Source organism: Sphaeramia orbicularis, chromosome 4, assembly GCF_902148855.1.
Source record: "Sphaeramia orbicularis chromosome 4, fSphaOr1.1, whole genome shotgun sequence".
Classification (NCBI taxonomy): Eukaryota; Metazoa; Chordata; class Actinopteri; order Kurtiformes; family Apogonidae; genus Sphaeramia; species Sphaeramia orbicularis.
This window is the reverse complement of record NC_043960.1, coordinates 3,334,514-3,358,660: the sequence shown is the minus strand read 5'-3', so window position 1 is coordinate 3,358,660 and position 24,147 is coordinate 3,334,514. Positions and strand designations below refer to the sequence as shown.

At 35.4% G+C, this 24,147-nt stretch overlaps 1 protein-coding gene across 1 annotated transcript; it reads right to left on the bottom strand.

Moving 5' to 3' along the window:
- Positions 1–77: 77 nt before the first annotated feature.
- LOC115418242 (uncharacterized) lies at positions 78–22,774 on the bottom strand. Its single transcript, XM_030132642.1, has 5 exons — positions 22,554–22,774; positions 20,288–20,617; positions 7,025–7,177; positions 385–428; positions 78–303 (listed from the first exon to the last, which is right to left on the bottom strand). Exons 1-5 carry the CDS (start codon positions 22,621–22,623, stop codon positions 151–153), a joined length of 750 nt encoding a protein of 249 aa, XP_029988502.1. The 5' UTR covers positions 22,624–22,774; the 3' UTR covers positions 78–150.
- Between the last annotated feature and the right edge of the window lie 1,373 nt (positions 22,775–24,147).

Below are 24,147 nucleotides of genomic sequence, written 5' to 3'. Positions count from 1 at the left end.
TCCGGTGAAAAGCTGAGTTTATTGCAAGAAGCTGAAAAGCGAGAAAGTGCTAGGAGACTTTTTTTTTTTTTTTTTACACACAGTACATCGTGTTTAAGAAAAAAAAAAACAAAAAACAAAGTCCTGCTGGTTTCAACACACACTGATGCGTCACACCCGTGTCTTTTCGGGCAGGCAGCTCACGTCAGCGTACTCTGTATCAGTTGGATTAACCGTCGTAACTGTCTGAGGTCTTTTTGGAAAGTCCAGGACGCTGTAGATAAGCGAGGAAGCAGGCGCTGGGTGACACGTCTCATTTGATTCCTGCAGAGACAGTCGGAGTGAAGATCACAACATCCTGCAGACGTTAAGATATTTATTCTGCATCTTCACACACGCTCTCACCTGTGTTGTTGTTGTTGTTGTTTGCTGTTGTTGTTGTTGTGTATCTGTAAAAAAAAAAACATTAAAGTCAAACATACATGCAGTATTTTTAATGCTGAACATATATTTTGAAGGTTAGTTTATGTTAGCATGGTCATAAATTTAGAATTAGATGAAATTTGTTGTATTTCTTTAGTAAATCAACTCTAATAACTTATGTCTGTGGGTGAAAAGTTTCATTTTGTTCTCATAAAATATGTAATAATCACGCAGTGGTTAAAAAGAACAACCATAGGCAATGTAGACTTAACTTTAGGTAGGAGTTTTTGTTTTTATTGTCACTCTTTGGGGCCAGAAGTAACCATATTTGGACAAAAGGGGTGGGGCAATGGGAGAAAAAGTAATAATTTCACATCTAATATTATTATTATAACACAACTACAGTTGAGGTGTCTGTCAGATAAAGATCTATTCCATTCAATAAACACAAGCTCTGAAAGTCAGACTGTGCAGACGTTAAAGCTTCTATTCACCATAATGTTGTCGTGAGGTTTGAGGAGTAGCAGGAAGGTATCATAATGAACTTTCAAAACCACAGGATGTGCTTTTCCTTTGACTAAAACGAGGTTCCACAGTGGACAAAACACTATTAAAAACAGATGAACAGGTAAGGCATTTTTCAGCCTACGTCGTTCACTTATGGTGCGCCTCAACAAAAATAAAAGACAAACAAAAAAGCCGATAAACATTTGCCATACACACATTAACCCCAAATTCACACTAATTCCACAACCCTGCCAAGCCCCTGCACATAAAAATAGCACATAATCAAGCAATATACCCAGTACCCACAATGCAATGCAGCAAACACGCCACAATATTTATTAACTCATAAAGACCCCGTGTTAGTTTTGTGGCATTTCCAAAAAGATTTTTTTTTCTATATTTAACTTTTCCTAAGTGATTTATTGCAATTTATTTTGACATAACCCTCTGTATTCTGTGTTGTGTTTTGTTTTTTAGTGAACATCAGGTATTTTCCTATATTTAATTTACTGATCATGCCGATGTTCATTAAAGCTCAGATTAGAGTTGAGGGTTATTATATCAGAATCAGAGGAAACTGAAGAAAAAGTGACTTTTTTGGTAAAATATATCAATAACTGAACATAAACCCAGTGTGTCCATCCACTGTCATTGGTCCAACTCCATGGGTTTTACTGGTGAATCAATGTTGTACAAACCAGGTGTCAATCATGCATCCCGGGGGCCAAATCCAGCCCGCCAAAGGGTCCAGTCCGGCCCCCGCGGTATGGATTTGTGAAATTCAAAAATACGCTAAAGATATTAACAATCAGTGGTGTCAAAATCATTTTAATTCAGCTTCCACATACAGACACACACAGTCCAATTAGATTTCAAGTGGGTCAGAACCAGTAAAATATTATCATTATAACCTACAAATAATGACAACCCCACATTTTCTATTTGTTTTTTTGGTGTAAAAAAGTAAAATTACATGAAAATGTTTACATTACCAAAGTATACTTTTACAAAAAACGTGAATAACCTGAACAAATATGAACAAACGGAAATGTCTGAAGAAAAGTAAATGCAATTTGACCAATATTCTGCCTGTTACTAAATGTTTTGTGTGATTGTAATGCACATGTGTAAATGATAAACTGATAAACTGAGGCAGACTATTGTTAAAATTGCACTTGTTTTTCTTAAGACAGTTCAAGTTGTTCACGTTATTCAGATTTTTAAGGAAACTTTGCAGATGTAAACCTGATCATAATATAATTTTACTTTAATCACTGTTACTTATTTGACTGGTTCGGCCCACTGCAGATCAAATTGGGCTGAATGTGGAACTGAACTAAAATGAGTTTGACAGCCCTGTTGTAGAAGATGACAGTGTTTCCATGGTAACTATGGAGCCTCTGAACGTCCAAATGGGTCATATCTGACGACCATGAAAAGACGACAAACTGTATTTTACACCAATTATTGACACTGACTGATAGCATTAGTGGATCAACGGGTATTATAAATTTTAGATCAGTAGATGTTTTTTGGTCCCTGATGGTTACTTGGGTCTTTATGGGTTAATGGAGGAAGCGTTCAAGGATGGACCAGATGAGAGCAGCATGAGTCCTGCAAAACTGAATATTGACTGAGTATCTAAGGAGAGGAGTTTCATGTAACTCAATGGGAGCAGGCATGAATGGTATTACATTTTAACCTGGTTTATCCTTTGAGAATAACTCATTGACATTGAGGATGTTTTTCTCTGTGCTTGTTCCTCTTGTCCACACATAAACAGCACTTTAAGCTGCAAAAAACATTCTTCTAAACTTTTTTTTTTTTTAAACCTCTTTAGCCCGCGGGCCGAAAAAAATTATATTAATATTCATCTACTATAAAAATATAATAAATCAGGACAATGGATGTTTTTTTCAACTTTTGCTCAAAGTTTAGACCCTAATGTTAATTAAAGTACATCAAAAGTGTATTTTAGTGCAAACTTTAAAGTTCAAACATGATTTTTAATCTTTGTGGGGTGAAATATATGCTATTAAAAATCTCCGACACGAACCATTAATAACGAACGGAGTAGAGCCGCTGCTCCTCCGCGTCGAGAGGGGCCAGCTGAGGTGGCTCGGGCATCTGTTTCGGATGCCTCCTGGACACCTCCCTGGGGAGGTGTTCCAGGCATGTCCCACCGGGAGGAGACCTCGGGGAAGACCCAGGACATGTTGGAGAGACTTTGTCTCTCGGCTGGCCCGGGAACGCCTCGGGGTCCCCCCGGAAGAGCTGGAAGAGGTGTCTGGGGAGAGGGAAGTCTGGGCATCCCTGCTTAGACTGTTACCCCCGTGACCCGGCCCCGGATAAGCGGAAGATAATGGATGGATGGACGAACAATTAACTTATGCAAATCATCGTCAATCCAGCTGAAAAAAAACAGGCAAGGATAAAAACTTCTAATTTCTCTTTTAGTTTGTTCCAGTTTACTCAGGCATAGTAATAGATACAATATTTTAGACAATGGGAATAGATTGTCAGGTCTGTAAATGTCCACAGACACCAAGAACATCCATATGAACCTTATTACTGTGAAGTAATTCTTCATTTACTTTGGGTATGTCTGTTTAGGCATTTTTCCCCTGAATATGGTCAGGGTTAAACAGGTTAATGGAAAACATAGAGATTAGTAACACTGGTCTACAAGGAAAATGCTTCCAGAATAAAAGTAATGAAATTTTACCACATGAGAGTCACTGATCAAGAAAAATCCAGTCAAAAATGCTGGTTGGCTGAACTTTCCAAGATACAGCCTTGGGTCAAAATGTGAAATTCAAGAATTAACGAGAGAATGGGTTTGACTCCAAAGGAATATTTGTCTCAGAGCTACAAGATCTACTTCAAAACACTGTCTGCACATTAGAATACATTCACTTTACAGCTTCTATTTAGTGGAAGATTTATAAAACTATTATATAAATGTACATAAACCAATATATATGTGGAATAACACTGTATCATATACCTTGAAAACATCAGCAAACCGGCACTTTTGTCATTTATTTTCCAATTAATCTTATTAAAATACATAACATTTAGCACATTTAATGTCTGAAGCAAATCATTTCTAAAAAATTGTAGACCAGTGTAATCGGTGGCGTCTCACCACATTCTGTTTGTGTCTGTTGTGTGTTTGTGTGATGAAGCTGCACCTGAAACATCAAATCCAAGTATATAAATCAATGTATGACCTGCAGTAGATGGAGGTCAGAGCTGATACCTTTGGGAGACGGACCGGACCAGACCAGGCCAGGCCAGACCAGGCCAGTGTTATGAACAAATCCACATCATGTAAAGAATACACATCCACACCCAACACTTAAAGTAACACAAGTTTCCAACTGAACTACACTTACATGACAGATGAAAGCCTCTGTGTCTGATACGTCCACTATTACCCACAGCATCCACAGGTTGGACAACAACAAATATGGACAGGCTCAGACTTTCCACCAGTTAGGGGTGACCATGGCTCAGATGGTAGAGCAGGTCGTCCAATAACCGAAGGGTTGGCGGTTTGAATCCAGCTCTGTCCATGTGCTGTTGTGTCCTTGGGCAAGACACTTCACCCTCCTTACCGCCAGTGCTGCTACTCACACTGGGGTATGAATGTGTATGAATGTTTAGTGGTGGTGGGAGGGGCCCGTCAGTCTGCCCCAGGACAGCTGTGGATGCAGGTGTAGTTTACCACCACCAGAGGGAGGATGTGAGAGCGACTGAATAATGGATCCACTGTACGCGCTTTGAGTATGCATTCATAGAAAAGGGCTATATAAATCGATTCTATTATTATTATTATTATTATTATTATTATTATTATTATTATTATTAATATTATTATTATAGTTAGTGGTGTGGACAGAGATATTTAGTAAAATTAACCCATAAAGACCAAACCAACCAAAAGAATCTACTGATCTAAAACATTTAACACCTGCTGATCCACTAATCCTATTATTACATGTAAATGGTGTAAAATACAGTTTATCATGTTTTCATGGTCATCAAATATGACCCTTTTGGATGTTCAGAGGCTCTGTAGTTACCATGGAAACACTGTCACTGGGTACAGTTACATGATGTTTTTTAAATCCGTTTTCTTTTTCCAGAAGAAATTAATTTGGAACTAAAGTATTTTCTCTTCTGTTTCCATGGAAATGTTAAACCTGAATAAAGGTTTACATGAGAAACGTTTATTCGGTTCTCACAGCCCTTCTGTTAGCTTAGCCTTTCTGTTAGCTTAGCTTAGCATAGTCACTGCATTTCCATGGTCACACGTAGCCAGTTTTTTAAAGGTGATTTGCCGTCTTTTGTCAGTGATTTTGTGAAATCCAATTCTCTGTAAGTATTTCTTTAGATCTGCGACTTACTGCACTCATACAATCTTGGGACTGTTGTGTTGATGGAAGTTGGAAAATCTTTTTGTTGAAGGGATGCATGCGCTAAATTAGCTTTGCTTTAGCGTTTTCACTTTGCATTAGTTTTTATTTGCCCAGATTTTCTTCCTGCAGTAAGTCACATGACCATGATTTGAGCCTCAGTTTGTGATCATATTGACCCCAGCGGACTAAAGGAATGATTAGGGGGAACTGAATTTACCAAAATCACTCATAAAATACTACAAATCACCTCTAAAAGCCTGGCTACGTCTGACCAGAGGAATGAAGCCATTATGCTAAGCTAGGCTAAGCTAAGCTAACGGAAGGGCTGTGAGAACAAGTCAATCGGTGCACTGCAGTGCAAACTGTTTAGCCCACTTCTGGAACTCATTAGTTCATGACAAATGAATTAATAAAAACAGGTGTTGAACTGTTCCTTCAGGGTTTTCCAGGCTGGTAGATCCCATCAGAATATTCCACTGGAACGCTTTGGGAAGACTAGACTGCAGTGCATATTCTTCCACCAGCGCAAAATGTGTGCGTCATCGCCACAGGACAAGACACTGAGCATGTGCAGAATGGAAGGAATAAAGTCCAAACGGAACAAAGGGTTTACATGTCCAGGAAGAATTTAGAGCGCATTCAAAAGGGGATTAAACCAGTGATTTTAATCAGGTTTAAATTTAATCCGCACTTTTCTTTTTCAACTGGAATAAGGTGTTTGCATGAGCATCTGAACCAGGAATAAAAGTTGTCATGGAAACGCACGGACTGACTCACCAGTAAAACCCATGGAGTTTGATAAATGACAGAGGTCCTACCGATCCCCTATCCATGCTACAATATGAATAAAAGCACATGTTCAGTAGTAGCTGAGGGCAGAAGTTGACTACTAACACAAGTTCAATGAGAAAACCAATGTTTTTTTTTTTAGCTTATGAGTGACTTTTTAGGTAAATGAATGCATCAGTGGTCTAAACCCTACTGTGTCATCGAATAACCACTGATCTACTTTTTGCTGTCGTTGCCACCAAACTGTTGTGTAGACGACTTATCTCCATCATCTGCCGTTTTGCTGAGTTGTTTCTTTTCTTTGTCGACACTACTAAACCAGTGCATTTTGTGGACATGTGCGAAGTCAGCAAACGCCTGCTTTTGTTTACACGGTCGGGAAATTATCAATGTGGTTTCTTTGGTTGAGGGGGCTGTCAGATATTTCACAGGCGATGTTCTTTGTCAAACTAGGTCGAGGGGGGTTTGTCTAAGAAGTGAAAGTGCATTTGTAATGGTGAACAAATAATTTGAGTGCTATTTTTTTTTTTTTTTTTTCCACCCATCCCTCAGTCGTAGTAGGTAGAGTTACATGTGCATGGGTTGGAGGAGGCTATGAATCATCACATGTATCAAAAGGATGTGAAACTTCTGTCTGGTTTGCATTTTTGAGCATCTAACCACAATTGCACATTTTTTTTTCCACACAATAAGAATAATTCAACTCATCCTGACTTTGTTCACTTGTAAACGATGCGAAGGACATGTGTTGATTCATCAGTGGAAGATAAAACATAAAAGATGCTTAGATTTTAAGGCTTGAATTCATTATAAACAACTAGAGCGGCAGATATTTAAAAGACACAGACGCTAAGAAATTAAACCTGCAAATGAAGTGGTTGTATTTTGATAAACCCGCTCACCTTTGGTTCTCACCAGGCTCCAGATCAGCCAAGGAAGCATGGCCACCAGCAGGAGAACAGGTGAAACTGCGAGGACGATGACAAGGTGAGGGGAGACGCTACTGGAACTTCCACTCCCTTCCTTTGTTGTGCTGAGTGTCGGGCCTGGAGGAACTGTAGGAGTCAAAGCGTAGTCTGAAATTATACACATGTCTCTGTAGTGAAAGAAGAATTTCCTCATCGACTGGTTTTAATTCATCACACTTTTCACAGAGAAAAGAAAGGAATAGGTCAAAAGACGGCTATTGTACTGAATGATATACAGTCGCAGAAAAAATGATTAGACCACCCCTTGTTTTCTTCCATTTCTTGTTCATTTTGTTCAAATTTTATAGAAATAAAATTTGATTGATTGAGTGATTTGATTGGTTTCCCCCTGTAAGTCGTTTTGGAAAAAAGCGTCTGCCAAATGCATAAATGTAAATGTAACATGACAAAATTAAATCTACATAAAAAGTGGTGACAAAAATATGTAACGATTGAAATAATGTAAAAAAAAAAAAAAAAATGATGACGATGAAAACTGTCAAAATAAATAAATTAATTAATTAATTAATTAAATTAAATAAAAGCAAGTCGTGACAAACTGTTCATAAGTAAAATATTCATGTTGGTCGATGTCAATAATTATAATAAATGTCTTTTTTTTTCCACATTTAAAAGTTTTCGTGGTTCTGATGGAAAATTGAAAGAGCTAAGTGTTTTTTGTGGTTTTTAATTATTTGCAAAAGATGCAACAAAATGAAAGTTTGGCCGACAGACAGACAGATACAGTTGTGGAAAAAATTATTTGTTGTTTTGTTGTTTTCTTCAATTTCTTGTTCATTTTAATGCCTGGTCCAACAAAAGGTACATTTATTTGGACAAACATAATGATAACAACAAAAAAAGCTCATTAGAGTTTAATTTCAGAGCTGATACCTATCCATTGTCCTTGTTTTCTTGATAAAAACCAGAATCGCTTCAGTTCTTCCATCAGTATCTATGGCAAAAACAGTGCTTTTAAACACTGTTAGGCACTTGTGTTTTTTTTTTTTTTTTTTTTTTTTTTTTTTTTTACAAAAAATGTCAAGTCATTGCCAAATATTTCTAGAATTTTATTAATTTTTAAAAGCTGATTTTCGGTCCCAAGTGAAAGTTGGAGAAATCAGAGAGAATTATTAGCAGTTGTAAGTTATTTGTTAAAGATGTGAAAAGATTTAAAGCAAAAATAAGCATAAAATACAAAAAAGTTAAAGATCAAAATGATGTAAAAATGCACTATAATGAAAATAATGTCAGAAAAGTAAATGGTGGCAGATAAAAATGATATAAACAACATGACAAAATTAAATCTACATAAAAAGTGGTGACAAAAATATGTAACAACTGAAATAATGTGGAAAAAAAAATGAAAATGATGATGATGATGATGATGATGATGAAAACTGTAAAATAAATAAATAAAAGCAAGTTGTAGCAAACTGTTCATAAGTAAAATATTCATGTTGGTCGACGTCAATAATTATAATGTCTTTTTTTTTTATGTTTAAAAGTTTTCTTGGTTCTGATGGAAAATTGAAAAAGCTAAGTGTTTTTTGTGGTTTTCAAAAGATGATTTGCAAAAGATGCAACAAAATGCAAGTCTGGCCGACAGACACAGACAGATACAATTGCAGAAAAAATGATTAGACCACCCTTTGTTTTCTTCAATTTCTTGTTCATTTTAATGCCTGGTCCAACAAAAGGTCCATTTATTTGGACAAATATAATGATAACAAAAAAAAGCTCATAGTAGTTTAATTTCAGAGCTGATATCTGTCCATTTAACATGTTTTCTTGATAAAAACCAGAATCGCTTCAGTTCTTCCATCAGTATCTATGGCAAAAACAGTGCTTTTAAACACTGTTAGGCACTTGTGTTTTTTTTTTGTTTTTTTTTTTTACAAAAGATGTCAAGTCATTGTCAAATATTTCTAGAATTTTATTAATTTTTAAAAGCTGATTTTCGGTCCCAAGTGAAAGTTGGAGAAATCAGAGAGAATTATTAGCAGTTGTAAGTTATTTGTTAAAGATGTGAAAAGATTTAAAGCAAAAATAAGCATAAAATACAAAAAAGTTAAAGATCAAAATGATGTAAAAATGCACTATAATGAAAATAATGTCAGAAAAGTAAATGGTGGCAGATAAAAATGATATAAACAACATGACAAAATTAAATCTACATAAAAAGTGGTGACAAAAATATGTAACAATTGAAATAATGTGGAAAAAAAAAGAAAATGATGATGATGATGATGATGAAAACTGTAAAATAAATAAATAAAAGCAAGTTGTAGCAAACTGTTCATAAGTAAAATATTCATGTTGGTCGACGTCAATAATTATAATGTCTTTTTTTTTTATGTTTAAAAGTTTTCTTGGTTCTGATGGAAAATTGAAAAAGCTAAGTGTTTTTTGTGGTTTTCAAAAGATGATTTGCAAAAGATGCAACAAAATGCAAGTCTGGCCGACAGACACAGACAGATACAATTGCAGAAAAAATTATTAGACCACCCTTTGTTTTCTTCAATTTCTTGTTCATTTTAATGCCTGGTCCAACAAAAGGTCCATTTATTTGGACAAATATAATGATAACAAAAAAAAGCTCATAGTAGTTTAATTTCAGAGCTGATATCTATCCATTTAACATGTTTTCTTGATAAAAACCAAAATCACTTCAGTTCTTCCATCAATATCTATGGCAAAAACAGTGCTTTTAGGCACTGTTAGGCACTTTTTTTTTTTTTTTTTTTTTTTGTTTTTACAATAAATGTCAGGTCATTGTCAAATATTTCTAAATTTATATTAATTTTTAAAAGCTGATTTTTGGTCCCAAGTGAAAGTTGGAGAAATCAGAGAGAATTATTAGTAGTTTTAAGCTATTTGTTAAAGATGTGAAAAGATTTAAAGCAAAAATAAGCATAAAATGGCATAAAATAGAAAAAAATTAAAGATCAAAATGATGTAAAAATGCACTATAATGAAAATACTGTCAGAAAAGTAAATGGTGGCAGATAAAAATGATATAAACAACATAACAAAATTAAATCTACATAAAAAGTGGTGACAAAAATATGTAACAGGATTGAAATAATGCGAAAAAAAAAAAAAAAAAAGAAAATGATGATGCTGATGATGATGAAAACTGTAAAATAAATAAATAACTAAATAAAATAAAAGCAAGTTGTGACAAACTGTTCATAAGTAAAATATTCATGTTGGTTGATGTCAATAATTATAATAAATGTCTTTCTTTGTTGTTTTTTTTTTACGTTTAAAAGTTTTCTTGGTTCTGATGGAAAATTGAAAAAGCTAAGTGTTTTTTGTGTTTTTTAATTATTTGGAGAAGATGCAACAAAATGAAAGTCTGGCAGACAGACAGATACAGTTGTGGAAAAAATGATTAGACCACCCTTTGTTTTCTTCAGTTTCTTGTTCATTTTAATGCCTGGTCCAACTAAAGGTCCATTTATTTGGACAAATATAATGAGAACAACAAAAACAGCTCATAGTAGTTTAATTTCAGAGCTGATATCTATCCATTTAACAGGTTTTCTTGATAACAAACAAAATCACTTCAGTTCTTCCATCAATATCTATGTCATTGTACTGACAAAAACAGTGCTTTTAGACATTCCGTGTTTTCTTTTCTGTCTGTTTCAGTCACATGATACACACAGGAGTTAGGACTGGATTGCAGAACCATTGTTTTTGACGACTTTTGATGGTCTAATAATGTTTTCCGCGACTGTATTTCTGTTGTCTCTGTGACTTCAGATACAGCTTTAATACATTATTAGAATTAATTGTATATATATTTTAGAAAGCCTCTTTGAAGTTGGAATGTCTTACAACAAACATTTTGTACATTATAACTGAATAAATGCAATGCAGTAAGAAAAAAGTCAAAAATAATGAAGGAAAAGTTCAAAACCATCCCTTCCACTACATGTTTAGCAACAATTACAGAACCATGATTTTCTCAGTCCTTTAAAATAGGCTGAAATTCTCCCAAAGTACGACATTCTGACATTTTCTGCTGTTTTTGTAAATTATTACAGTGATATTTGCACAAACTTTTGTAAGTGCAGACCATATTGTTGGTGTTGTTTTTGTTTGTTTGTTTTTACAGATTTCAGTACTCCAAATGTCTCTTTCCACCAAACACACGTCATTCTATTTTTACAAACGATCAAATCTTGAGTATTTTCATATAGAACAAGCCAAACAAGCGGTGTTTTCTTAACCGGAACCAATCATTTGTATGAAACGGGGTCATGTGACAAAAACAGTGATGAGCGTGTTGAGTGGTAGACACAAGGTGTGAAAAAAAAAAGATGATGAAGTGAAGGAACAGAAATCATGTGTCGAAACCCAACAGAATAACTGTGAAATATGAAGCATCAGGCTTTTCTTATGTGTAATTATGAGGAAAACTGACAAAAGACGAGAAACATTCACTTCATTATAAACAAATAAGCTTCATTTTCTTTTCTTTTCTTTTCTTTACGTTTTCTTATGTTTTGTGTTTTCATCTTTGGAAAATACTGCATAAATAAACTGTTACTAACTTCTTACATTCAACCTAATGACAACAAAAGTTTTTTTTTTTTTTTTGATGGCACTTAACATTGCAGCTCAGTACTAATACAGTAATAGTCTGGTAGTACGTACAGTAGGTAATAAAGTAGTAATATAATATTATTACCAAAGTAATAATCATACAGTAACCCCAGTAATATGTTCCTGGAAGTAAAAACAGTAAATTCCATAGTATAAAAGTGAAATTCACCAGTTTCACTTTTTGTTTCAAGTTCAAGCTGTAAAAATGCAGCAGTTACTATGTGTAATGTGGTTTTTTCTGTCCAATAACCATTAACTAAGGCTGTAAAATGCAAAAATAACTGTTTCTATTTTTAGAATGGAAAGTTCTACTAAATTAACAGCATCTGAGGTTGAAAAGCAGGGAATTTTCCACAAGCAAAATATGAAAATGTCCCACTGATGAGCTGTTACAAGGAAAAAAATCACGAGTATTTTAGTGATTATTTCCAAATCTGTGAATAAACCGATATAGAATTATATGTTTTATTATTCTCTCTGTGTTCTGATTAATTACAGATACATTCAATAATAATGAATATATTTAATTCAGGAATGTGTTTGTTAATTTGTGAAACATACAGATCATCAAATCAGAACATCAAATCCATGGATATTTATGTAGATACATGCGGCAAAGATAAAGAATTAAGTAAGCAAGAAGAAATTAAATAAAATGAGTTTTTTAGTCATCTGTGGGGTTACCACTCCATAACCATTCTACTTGTTTTAAAATAGAATCATCTCTGAAACTATCCACAACATCCAGAACTTTAACAGTAATAAATGTATAATATTTAGAAACTTATCGCAGAAATATTCTAACAGTGTTTTATGAAGGGTTTAGATAACAGGGTGGCTTATTATCATTGTTATTTGTTGGATTTTAGCATAATTTTAGTCAGTATTTTTAAAATAGTTAGAAAATACTTCATTGAAAACAACCATGAAGCCAAAGCACAATTATAAAACACATACAGAAATGAAACACTGTCTGTTCACATTAATACGGTCTCTCTTTTCTCCCCAGAGTGGCACAGAATTTTTTTTTTTTTTTTTACATCTGCTGTGTAAAAGCTCTTTAGAGCAGGGAAAACCCCCACACTGGGTTTTAGGTCAATATTCAGGTGAAAATACCGACTGTGTTTCTCTTTTGTTGGTCGATGAAACTGCTTTTCTCCGTGATGGAAGTGAAGCCGGTGGGCGTTTGAATGTAAATAAGCACAAACTTAAACTGAAAACACCATCGTTTATTCACATCTACACTCATCAGCCGCAAACATTCTGACACTGACGGTAAAGTGCGATTAACCCTTTATCGGGCAAGTGACTATTTTTGGTCATTTCTGCATATGTTACAAGACAGTGACAGCAACAGTTCCATTGAGGACAGTGAGTGGTCTACAGGGTCTGGAAGGTCCACCTCTGCATGACCAGTGAGTGGACCTGCTCTGTTAGGTACCAGGAAGTAATGGTACTAATGTAAGGGATGATGAAGTAATGGTACTAATGTAAGGAACAATGAAGTAATGGTACTAATGTAAGGACTGATGAAGTAATGGTACTAATGTAAGGACTGATGAAGTAATGGTACTAATGTAAGGAACAATGAAGTAATGGTACTAATGTAAGGAACTATGAAGCAATGGTACTAATGTAAGGGATGATGAAGTAATGGTACTAATGTAAGGAACAATGAAGTAATGGTACTAATGTAAGGGATAATGAAGTACTGGTACTAATGTAAGGACTGATGAAGTAATGGTACTAATGTAAGGAACTATGAAGCAATGGTACTAATGTAAGGGATGATGAAGTAATGGTACTAATGTAAGGAACAATGAAGTAATGGTACTAATGTAAGGAACTATGAAGCAATGGTACTAATGTAAGGGATGATGAAGTAATGGTACTAATGTAAGGAATGATGAAGTAATGGTACTAATGTAAGGGATGATGAAGTAATGGTACTAATGTAAGGAACGATGAAGTAATGGTACTAATGTAAGGAATGATGAAGTAATGGTACTAATGTAAGGACTGATGAAGTAATGGTACTAATGTAAGGGATGATGAAGTAATGGTACTAATGTAAGGAACAATGAAGTAATGGTACTAATGTAAGGACTGATGAAGTAATGGTACTAATGTAAGGAATGATGAAGTAATGGTACTAATGTAAGGAACGATGAAGTAATGGTACTAATGTAAGGACTGATGAAGTAATGGTACTAATGTAAGGACTGATGAAGTAATGGTACTAATGTAAGGAATGATGAAGTAATGGTACTAATGTAAGGACTGATGAAGTAATGGTACTAATGTAAGGAATGATGAAGTAATGGTACTAATGTAAGGACTGATGAAGTAATGGTACTAATGTAAGGAATGATGAAGTAATGGTACTAATGTAAGGACTGATGAAGTAATGGTACTAATGTAAGGAATGATGAAGTAATGGTACTAATGTAAGGACTGATGAAGTAATGGTACTAATGTAAGGGATGATGAAGTAATGGTACTAATGTAAGGAACAATGAAGTAATGGTACTAATGTAAGGACTGATGAAGTAATGGTACTAATGTAAGGAATGATGAAGTAATGGTACTAATGTAAGGAACGATGAAGTAATGGTACTAATGTAAGGACTGATGAAGTAATGGTACTAATGTAAGGACTGATGAAGTAATGGTACTAATGTAAGGAATGATGAAGTAATGGTACTAATGTAAGGACTGATGAAGTAATGGTACTAATGTAAGGAATGATGAAGTAATGGTACTAATGTAAGGACTGATGAAGTAATGGTACTAATGTAAGGAATGATGAAGTAATGGTACTAATGTAAGGAATGATGAAGTAATGGTACTAATGTAAGGAATGATGAAGTAATGGTACTAATGTAAGGGGTGATATTCAAAGGGATCCTGTGGATGTGGACAGGGGTCTGGATCAGCACGTATGTTGTAATGTTCTAAAAGGGATGGTCTAGTGTTCTAAAATACATGTTCCTTTCACCTTACATGTGTTTTTTTTTGTTTTTTTTTTTACTTTTTGTATTTTTATTTTTTTGTCACTTACGGATAAGGAACCAAATATGATAACTTCACTGACCTTGATTTTCTACTTAACAATTAAGAATTTTTAAAAATTTCACAAATGTAATAAAGTCTTGTCAGGTCCTCCAGTTACACACTAAAGTGGAAATTTTAGATTTCAGAGTATTTCTATGAGCGACTTCACATGTTATGGGCCATCCAGTGTCAGTATCCCCCCGACTCCAGTTCACAAACTCACAAACTTAGATTTTGCACTCTGTATAAAACTGACTAATTTGCACTGTGTAAAAAACTCTATTTGCACTACAATAATAAATACATAAACATATATTTTTACAGACCCTGTACATCCACTCACTGTATAAAAAGTCCAGTTTGCACTTTCTGTACATATCACAATATAAAAGCCACTGTAAATAATAAATACATAAACATATATTTTTAATAGACTGTACATATTACATTATAAATCCATTGTTGTCCTTGTCTCTAGTCGAATGTTTGTCTATATTATGTCTCGGTCCACATGTGATTGGGTTCATGTTGGAATTGTATGCCGTGAGCATCGTAAAAACCGAAGCCAAATTCCTTGTGTGTGTTCACATACTCGGCCTATAAAGCTGATTCTGAACTACAAAGGGTTAATGTTGATTATGTCATTATAATGGGACCTGTCAGTGGGTGGGAATATTAGGCACCAAGTGAACATGTAGACCTCCAAGTTGATATACACTACCAGGCAAAAGTTTGGACTCACCTGGTTTTTCTTTATTTTTATGGCTATTTCCATTGTAGATTCTCACTGAAGGCATCAAAACTATGAATAAACACATATGGAATTATGTAGTTTAAAAAGGTGTGACAAAACTCAAAGCATGTTTTATATTTTAGATTCTTCAAAATAGCCACGTTTTGCTTTTATTACTGGTTTGTGCATTCTTGGCATTCTCTCGATGAGCTTCATGAGGTAATCACCTGAAATGTTTTCCAAAAGTCTAGAAGGAGTTCCAAATGATGCTGAGCACTTGTTGGCCATCTGTGGTCCATATCATGTCATTTAAATAAGAAGGTGAGTCCAAACTTTTGCCTGGTAGTGTATTACAAAGAGCAAAATGTCTGAGAATAGAGATCTGAGCAACTTTGACATATCATTAGGTTGGAGAATCTCCAGATCTTGTTGTTTATTCTTAGTGTAAAGTGATTAGTACCAACCAAATTATCTAAAGAACAACAACCAGATATCAACCAACCCAGTGTCTATGGGAGTAGAACATTATTAGCACCTGTCTGATACTGTGTAGGTCCCCCTTTTTCCACAAACACTGCTCTGACCCATGGCCCAGACCACTCCAGACCTGAAAAGGTGTGCTGTGGTATCTGGACCAAGACCTTAGTGACAGATCCCTGAAGTCCTGCAGGTAGAAAGGTGGACCTTCATGGATCAGTTTATTTGTCTAACTCCCACAGATGATCAACAAAATGAACCAAAAATCAACAAATAGTGATTCAAAATGAATGCAAAAGAATGTAGTCCACAAAATGAACAAAAACTGACCCAAATGTACAGCAAAATGAATAAAACATAATACAAAAAAACTTCATTCTTGACAAAATGAACTAAATCATCAACAAACTGAACAAAAAAAAAGAGAATATCGTCATAAGTAAAATGAACAAACATTAGCTAATAACAAACACGATAATCTGCTTCCATGGATCTGCTTTATTTGTCCAACGCCCACAGATCCCTGATGGTCCTGACACTGGGACGTCCGTCTTTAGTCCATGTTTGGTCGGTACTAACGTCTGCAGACCAGGAACAAACGACAAGACCTGCAGGTGTGGAGATGCTCTGACCCATCATCAGGTTACAGTATGGACCAGGTCAAAGCCACTCAGTTCCTTCTGTTGATCATTTTTCTGCTTCCAACACGTCAGCTTCCAAGACTACGTTCCATTTTCAGCAGTACCATTGAAATGAAATGATCCATATTATCAACAGTTCTTCTGTCAGTGGTCAGATTAACTTTTTCCACCAACATTTTCAGGAATTTATTTCCCTGGTCAGTGGTTCCCAAATTTTTCCTATCAAGCCCCGTTTGGACGAAGAAATAGTTTTAAGCAACCCCTCAAACTGCAACAACATTGTATGAGCGGTTCAACTATAAATTATATTGACAGAAACAACATTATAACCATTTCTTTGAATAATTTGTTGTGCAACTAAAAAACACCTTCATTTTTTGCTGGAACAATAAGCTCAAGCAGACAATACTTTATCAAAGAAAAATCTAAAATGTGTAATTATTAAAGTTAAGTCAGTTAATAAGTATTTTTTTTTAGAACAACAAACAGATTTTTTGTAACAAAGACCAATATTTTAACAGTATCAGTGAATGAATGAGCCTGTTTTACATCGCACATATTCTTATAACAGCAATGTGGAAACTGTACAAACTGTGCAAAAATGGAAATGTTGCACATTTGTCTAGTCTAGTATCTTAGGAGGGTGAAAAGAAAAAGAGGGTAGGTTTGGAGAGTGGCCAAGTGACAGATCACCACGGCACTGGATTTGGATGTTGGACCTTCCTAAAAGGACTTTGGGCTGCGAGGCCGGCGGTAGGCATGGGCATGTTCGTCTTGCCCACCCAGTCGAAAGTTAAGGGAAAACATTTATCCAATAGAAAAACATCACAGACTCCACTACGATTGGCTCTTATTTGGAATTGGATGGGCAGCCTACAGCCCGCCCTATTCCATCAGTGATTGGTTGTCATTATTGTTTTGTATTTCCTGAGTGCTTCATTGGTTCCCACAGCAGCTCACAGTCCGTTTTTGGGCTGCGGGGAGTTCAACGTCCCACCTTGGTCTCTACTGCACCTATCCAGGTCACTGCTGCACCTGTTGGCGTTTCTGTTTCATACCGCGATTCTTTCTATCGGAGTTTCACTGGATCTGTGGCTTGTTGACGTGCTCTTGGGCTGAGCATCATCTCTGGCTCCTGCAGAACAGCAGGGCCGGTTTGGCGGCCATGCACACCACGTTAAGTATGCACACACTGACTAAAGCAGCACCAATAAAACACACACACTGGGCAACACAACACCAGTAAAAACACACACACACACACACACAGTCTGTCAACTGTCGCTCCAAGGAAGGGACAAAAACCGAGTGAGGGGCAAATGATCTGTGTCACTAAATTATATTATTAGAATAATTTGGTCATGATGGTCTATATGTAAATAGTTCTACTGACATTTGAGTCTAAATTTCAGGGTTTTAGATGAAAAAGAAAGATTTGTTGTTCTCTGTCATTTGTCACTTTTCAGATTGAATTTGAATGAGATTTTTTTTGTTTGTGAAATATGAAAAAATCTAATTTAGTTTTTTTATTTGTCCTTTTGGCCCAGTTTCAGTTGTTTGTGCGGCCGTTCTATCTGTGCCGCTTTTCAGTCTGAGTTTGAACAAGAGTAGACTGCCTTCTGTTTGTATAAATTCTGACCACAATGAGAATAATTTATTTTATGAGTTTTTAGTATTCATTCTTTTATTTTCCAAGCTCATCCAATGAAAAGAAATATGCATGAAGGACTTTTAAAATCATTTTCATTTTATATTAAAGAGTAAATGAACACAGATGAGCTGCCCGACAACTGAATTCCTCTTTGGGATCAGTAAAAGGATTCTTATTCTTACATAAACCCCCAGACCACCTCTGTTCAGTGCCGTCAGGACTGCAGTTCAAACTGAGCCTTCAGGACACTATTGCTATTGTCTGTACACACCAACCAAGTGTCCCACCTGTTATTTCAACCAGCCCACCCTAATATGACAGGCTAGAGCCGGCCCTGTTGGGCTGCTGCGTGATCTGCACACCCCACTGGTCCAGCCCCACACTCTGAGAAACACTGACCTGAGGACAAGAGTTCCTGCTAATCTGTGTGGTTATTTTGTTTCCACCAGTGGAAGTACGGAACACTGCAAGTGTGTTCCACCAATCAGTGTTCTTACGCGCACAGCCCCGCCCCCAAGAATTCCATAATGACACTAAAAAAACCAAGAGGATCTGACTGCGGGGGCTGGAGAGTAGAGCTCCACCCCTCCACTTCTGTTCACAACACCTGAGCTCCACCTGGGCTTAGGTTTAGGTTTAGGCTTAGGCTTAGGTTTAGGCTTAGGTTTAGGCTTGGTCTTAATCTTAGAATTAGGTTTAGGTTTAGGTTTGGGTTTAGGTTTAGGCTTATGTTTAGGCTTAGGGTTAAGGTTAGTTTTAGGGTTAGGCTTAGGCTAAGGTTTAGGCTTAGGGTAAGGGAATTGGGGGTTAGGGTTAGGTTTAGGGTCAGGCTTAGGTTTAGGCTTAGATTTAGGGTTAGGTTTAGGCTTAGGGTTAGGCTGAGTGTTAGGGTGATGTTTCTCTGGAAGTGGAGCTTACATAAGTGAAGTTCTAATTTCTCCGGCCTTCTGCAGCTAGAATCATCTAAAAAAAAATGTGGCAAAATGAAAAAAGACCAAAAAGACTAACACAGAAAAGACACAATAAGATGAAAAAAAGACTAAATAAGAAGAAAAACATGAAAACAGTAGATAAAAGTTATAAAATGAGAATAAGAGGAAAGTGGGAAAGACGCAGATGCCACTAGACTGAACCTGGAGGGAAGTGTGGAATGATGCAACAGCACACAGCCCCTCCCCTTAAAAAGTCTGAACCACAGGTGTCAAACATGCGGCCCGGGGGCCAAATCCGGCCCGCCAAAGGGTCCAGTCCGACCCCTGGGATGGATCTGTGAAATACAAAACTTACACTGAATAGATTAATAATCAAGGACGTTGAAATCATTTTAGGTCAGTTCAATCTAAAGTGGATCAGACCAGTAAAATATTATCAAAATAACCTATAAATAATGAAAAGTATGAATTTTCCTCTTTGTTTTAGTATAAAAAAAAAGCAAAATTAGAAAAAAGTGACATTTACCGACTATCCATTTACAAAAAATATGAATAACCTGAACTAATATGAACAATCTGAAATGTCTTAAAGAGAAGTATGTGGAATTTTAACAATATTCTGCCTGTTACTAAATCTGTAAGTTGTGATGCACATGTAGAAATGATCAACTTAAGCGTAATATCGTTAACATTGCACTTTTTCCCGAAGAATTTTCAGGTTGTTCATGTTATGTTAAAGTACGGTTTGTAGGTGTACATATTTTCATAATGGAATTTTACTTTTTTCACTCAAAAACACAGAGAAAAATTTGGAGTTGACATTATTTATCAGTTCTTATCCTATTATTTGTATCACTTTACTGGTCCGGCCCACTGGAGATCATATTATTCTGTATGTGGAACTGAACTGACATGAGTTGGACACCTCTGGTCTAAACCATCCCATTCCCCTACGAGGAACTTTTTTCAGGGAAAGTTTGGACTTAAGGGAATGTTTTTTACCAGGTAATTTCAGTGGAGAGGCTGTGAGGTTTTTCAGGTAAAGTTAAAGTGTGATGGTCGTGCTCCAGTGTGGCTGTGGTGGGGTCTTACCGGTGCTGCTCTGGTTCTCCTCTCGGACCACCAGCTGTACCCTGTTGCTCTCTTTGAACGGCAGATTATCGCCTTGGAGGACCAGGATGGCGTAATAATCATGACTGTGGTTGTGGCTGAGGTTTCGAATGTGGTAGGATATGGAGCGGTTTCCAGGGTTGAGGACAAATACGCTCAAACATTCTGAAGTCGTCAAACATTCCTTGATCTTATTCTGTTTGGGCCCATAAAGTACGACATGACTGAAGTCTGTCTGAGTGATGTTCTCAAAGGTAAACTGGAGGGTGACGTCGGTGCCAAGGATCCCCACAACCTCTGCTCGGATGTGACCTGTAAATACGATAAAAAAATGAAAAAGATAAGATTAAAAAAAACAGTGGAAATCTGTGAATATTTAGACGTTCTGGGCTGGACGATTAAATGATAAACGATACGACCATATATCACGATAACTACTGTTTCCACCATATACATTTATTGTCTTTAGGTTTGATTTTGTTTACTTTGTCAAATAAAACACAAACATTTTCAATATTTTGTTATTTTGTGAACTTTTACTCCTGTACGTTTTTGACGTTTGAAATGTTTTGCAATTAACTTCAACATTTTGCACCTTCTCACACTGAACATTACAGTTTTATTTGGACGTATTACAGTTATCATGATTTTTACCCAGATGTTTTGCTTTTTTTTTTTTACTTGTTTTCTCTTGTATTCTATTGTTTTTTTTTTTATTGCGTTTCATGCTGCTGCTGCACTGTAATTTCCCAGTTTGGGATAAATAAAGTACATCTTTTTATCAATCTACATTTGTGGAAAAAATTATTAGACCATCAAAAATCATCAAAAACAATGGTTATGCAATCTAAAACTAACTCCTGTGTGTGTCATGTGACTGAAACAGACAGAAAAGAAAACATGGAATGAATAAAAGCACTGTTTTTGTCAGTACAATGCCATAGATATTGATGGAAGAACTGAAGTGATTTTGGTTTTTATCAAGAAAACATGTTAAATGGATAGATATCAGCTCTGAAATTAAACTACTATGAGCTGTTTTTGTTGTTTTCATTATATTTGTTCAAATAATGGACCTTTAGTTGGACCAGGCATTAAAATGAACAAGAAATTGAAGAAAACAAGGGGTGGTCTAATCATTTTTTCCGCGACTGTATCTGTCTGTCTGTCTGCCAGACTTTCATTTTGTTGCATCCTCTGCAAATAACTGAAAATCACAAAAAAAACTTTGCTTTTTCAATTTTCCATCAGAACCAAGAAAGCTTTTAAATGTAAAAAAAAAAGAAAAAAAAAAAGAAGAAGACATTTATTATGATTATTGATATCGACCAATATGAACATTTTACCTATGAACAGTTTGTCTTGCCTTTTTTTTTCTTTTTTTTTTTACAGTTTTCGTCATCATATCATCATCATCATCATCATCATCATCTTTTTCTTTTCTTTTCTTTGTTTTTTATGCATTTTTTAAAGTCCTGTTACATAATTTTGTCACCACTTTTTTTTATGTAGATTTAATTTTGTCATGTTGTTTATGTCATTTTTATCTGCCATCATTTACTTTTCTGACATTATTTTCATTATAGTGCATTTTTACATCATTTTGATCTTTAATTTTTTTGTATTTTATGTCATTTTATGCTTATTTTTGCTTTAAATCTTTTCACATCTTTAACAAATAACTTACAACAACTAAAAATTCTCTCTGATTTCTCCAACTTTCCCTTGGGACCAAAAATCAGTTTTTAAAAATTAATAAAAATCAATAATTATTTAACAATAACTTGACATTTATTGTAAAATAAAAAAAACAAAAAAACAGAATTCATTATTAATGTTTTTCCACAAGCTGATTCAGACTTAACACTTCACATTTACCATATTTCTTCCAAATAACATTTTAGTTACAACACAACCGCCCACACAAACTTAATATAATGTTGCGTTGAGGACAAGATGGACATTATTCTATCAGAAAAAAGTCAAAACACTCATACTTTAATGAAGATGAAGCCTCGAAGATGACGGAGGACACAAATGCATGAACAGATTTCTTGAAAAGCACAGTTAGTTGGAGGTAAACACTGTGGTAATTTTATATCAGTAGGAAATCAAGGTCATACTTAGAAAAATAACAAAAAAATGCAGACAATCAGTCAACAAGCTGCCAACAGGAACTTATTATATGTCAAAAACCACAAAAGCATTGTGCCACAGACTCAAACATCACCAGAAGAAGAGCGCTTACCGTTGAAAACCATGTGAGCTGTGACGATTAAAACCAACCCCAGAGGTTTGATCACAACGTTGTCACCCATGGTTTTACAAAAGTTGATATTTACAGGCCTGGTGAGGTGGGTACAGGCCTTTTCACCGGAAATCCCACTGATTTTTTTTTTTTTTTGTATGAGATGCCTCGGTGTGTGTTTGCGTCTTCAGGTGGTAGGTTGGGAGTCGAGCCTCGCTCTGAACGCCTGCCTGGAGGAAACTGCAGACAGGAACTCACATGAAGGCGATTTATCTGCCTGAAGCATCATCACAGACGCCTCCTGTAACAGCAGACGTCAGGCAGGTTTATGGACAAGGGGTGGAGGTTTAGTCTCTCATGTGGTTCAGCAGACGAGCAAAGTTTCCTGCATGTTCTGAGGGGAACACAGATAACACAAACAGTAAGATCTGCATCAAGTGGGACTGGATTGTTAACACTCTAGCAGCAAAACTATTGGTTGAATTCATACCAAATTAAGTTTATAGATTACCAGTGACCCAGAATAGATGTGATTATGTTTTGGGAAAGGTAGGTCAAAGTTCAAATTTTTTATGAATTTTTAAAATCTTTTTTCTTCTCCCATTTAGTTATAATGGGCCAAATTTCAAATGTCTGTAGCAACAAAACTAGTGGTGGAATTCATACCGTATTTGGTTTACAGGTTTCCAGTGACCCAGAATAGATCGCATTACATTTTCAGAAAAGTAGGTCAAAGTTCAAATTTTTTATTCATTTTTACAATCTTTTTTTTCCCCATTTACTTATAATGGGCCAAATTTCAAATGTCTGTAGTAGCAAAACTATTGATTGAATTCTGACCAAATTTGGTTTATAGATTACCCGTGACTCAGAATAGATCTCATTACATTTTGGGAAAATTACGTCAAAGTTCAATTTTTTTTTTCATTCATTTTTACAATCTTTTTTTCCCCATTTGCTTATAATGGGCTCAATTTCAAATGTCTGTAGCAACAAAACTGTTGGTTGAATTCATACCATATTTGGTTTACAGGTTTCCAGTGACCCAGAATATATCTCATTACATTTTCGGAAATGTAGGTAAAAGTTAAAATTTTTTATGAATATTTACAATCTTTTTTTTTTTCCCCATTTACTTCTAATGGGCAAAATTTCAAATGTCTGTAGCAGCAAAACTATCAGTTGAATTCACACCAAATTTGGTTTATAGATTGCCAGTGACCCAGAAAAGATCTCATTACATTTTCGGAAAAGTAGGTCAAAGTTCAATTTTTTTTTCATTAATTTTTACAATCTTTTTTTCTCCATTTGCTTATAATGGGCTCAATTTCAAATGTCTGTAGCAGCAAAACTATTGATTGAATTCATACAAAATTTGGTTTTTAGATTGCCAGTGACCCAGAATAGATCTTATTAAATTTTAGGAAAAATAGGTCAGAGTTCACATTTCTCATGAATTTTTACAATCTTTTTTCTTCTCCCATTTGCTTATAATGGGCGAAATGTCAATAAAAGCATCAATTTTGTTTCAGTTTACTTCATACTTGACACATATATAGAGGCAGCTGATCTGCTGACATCAGCACACGCATAG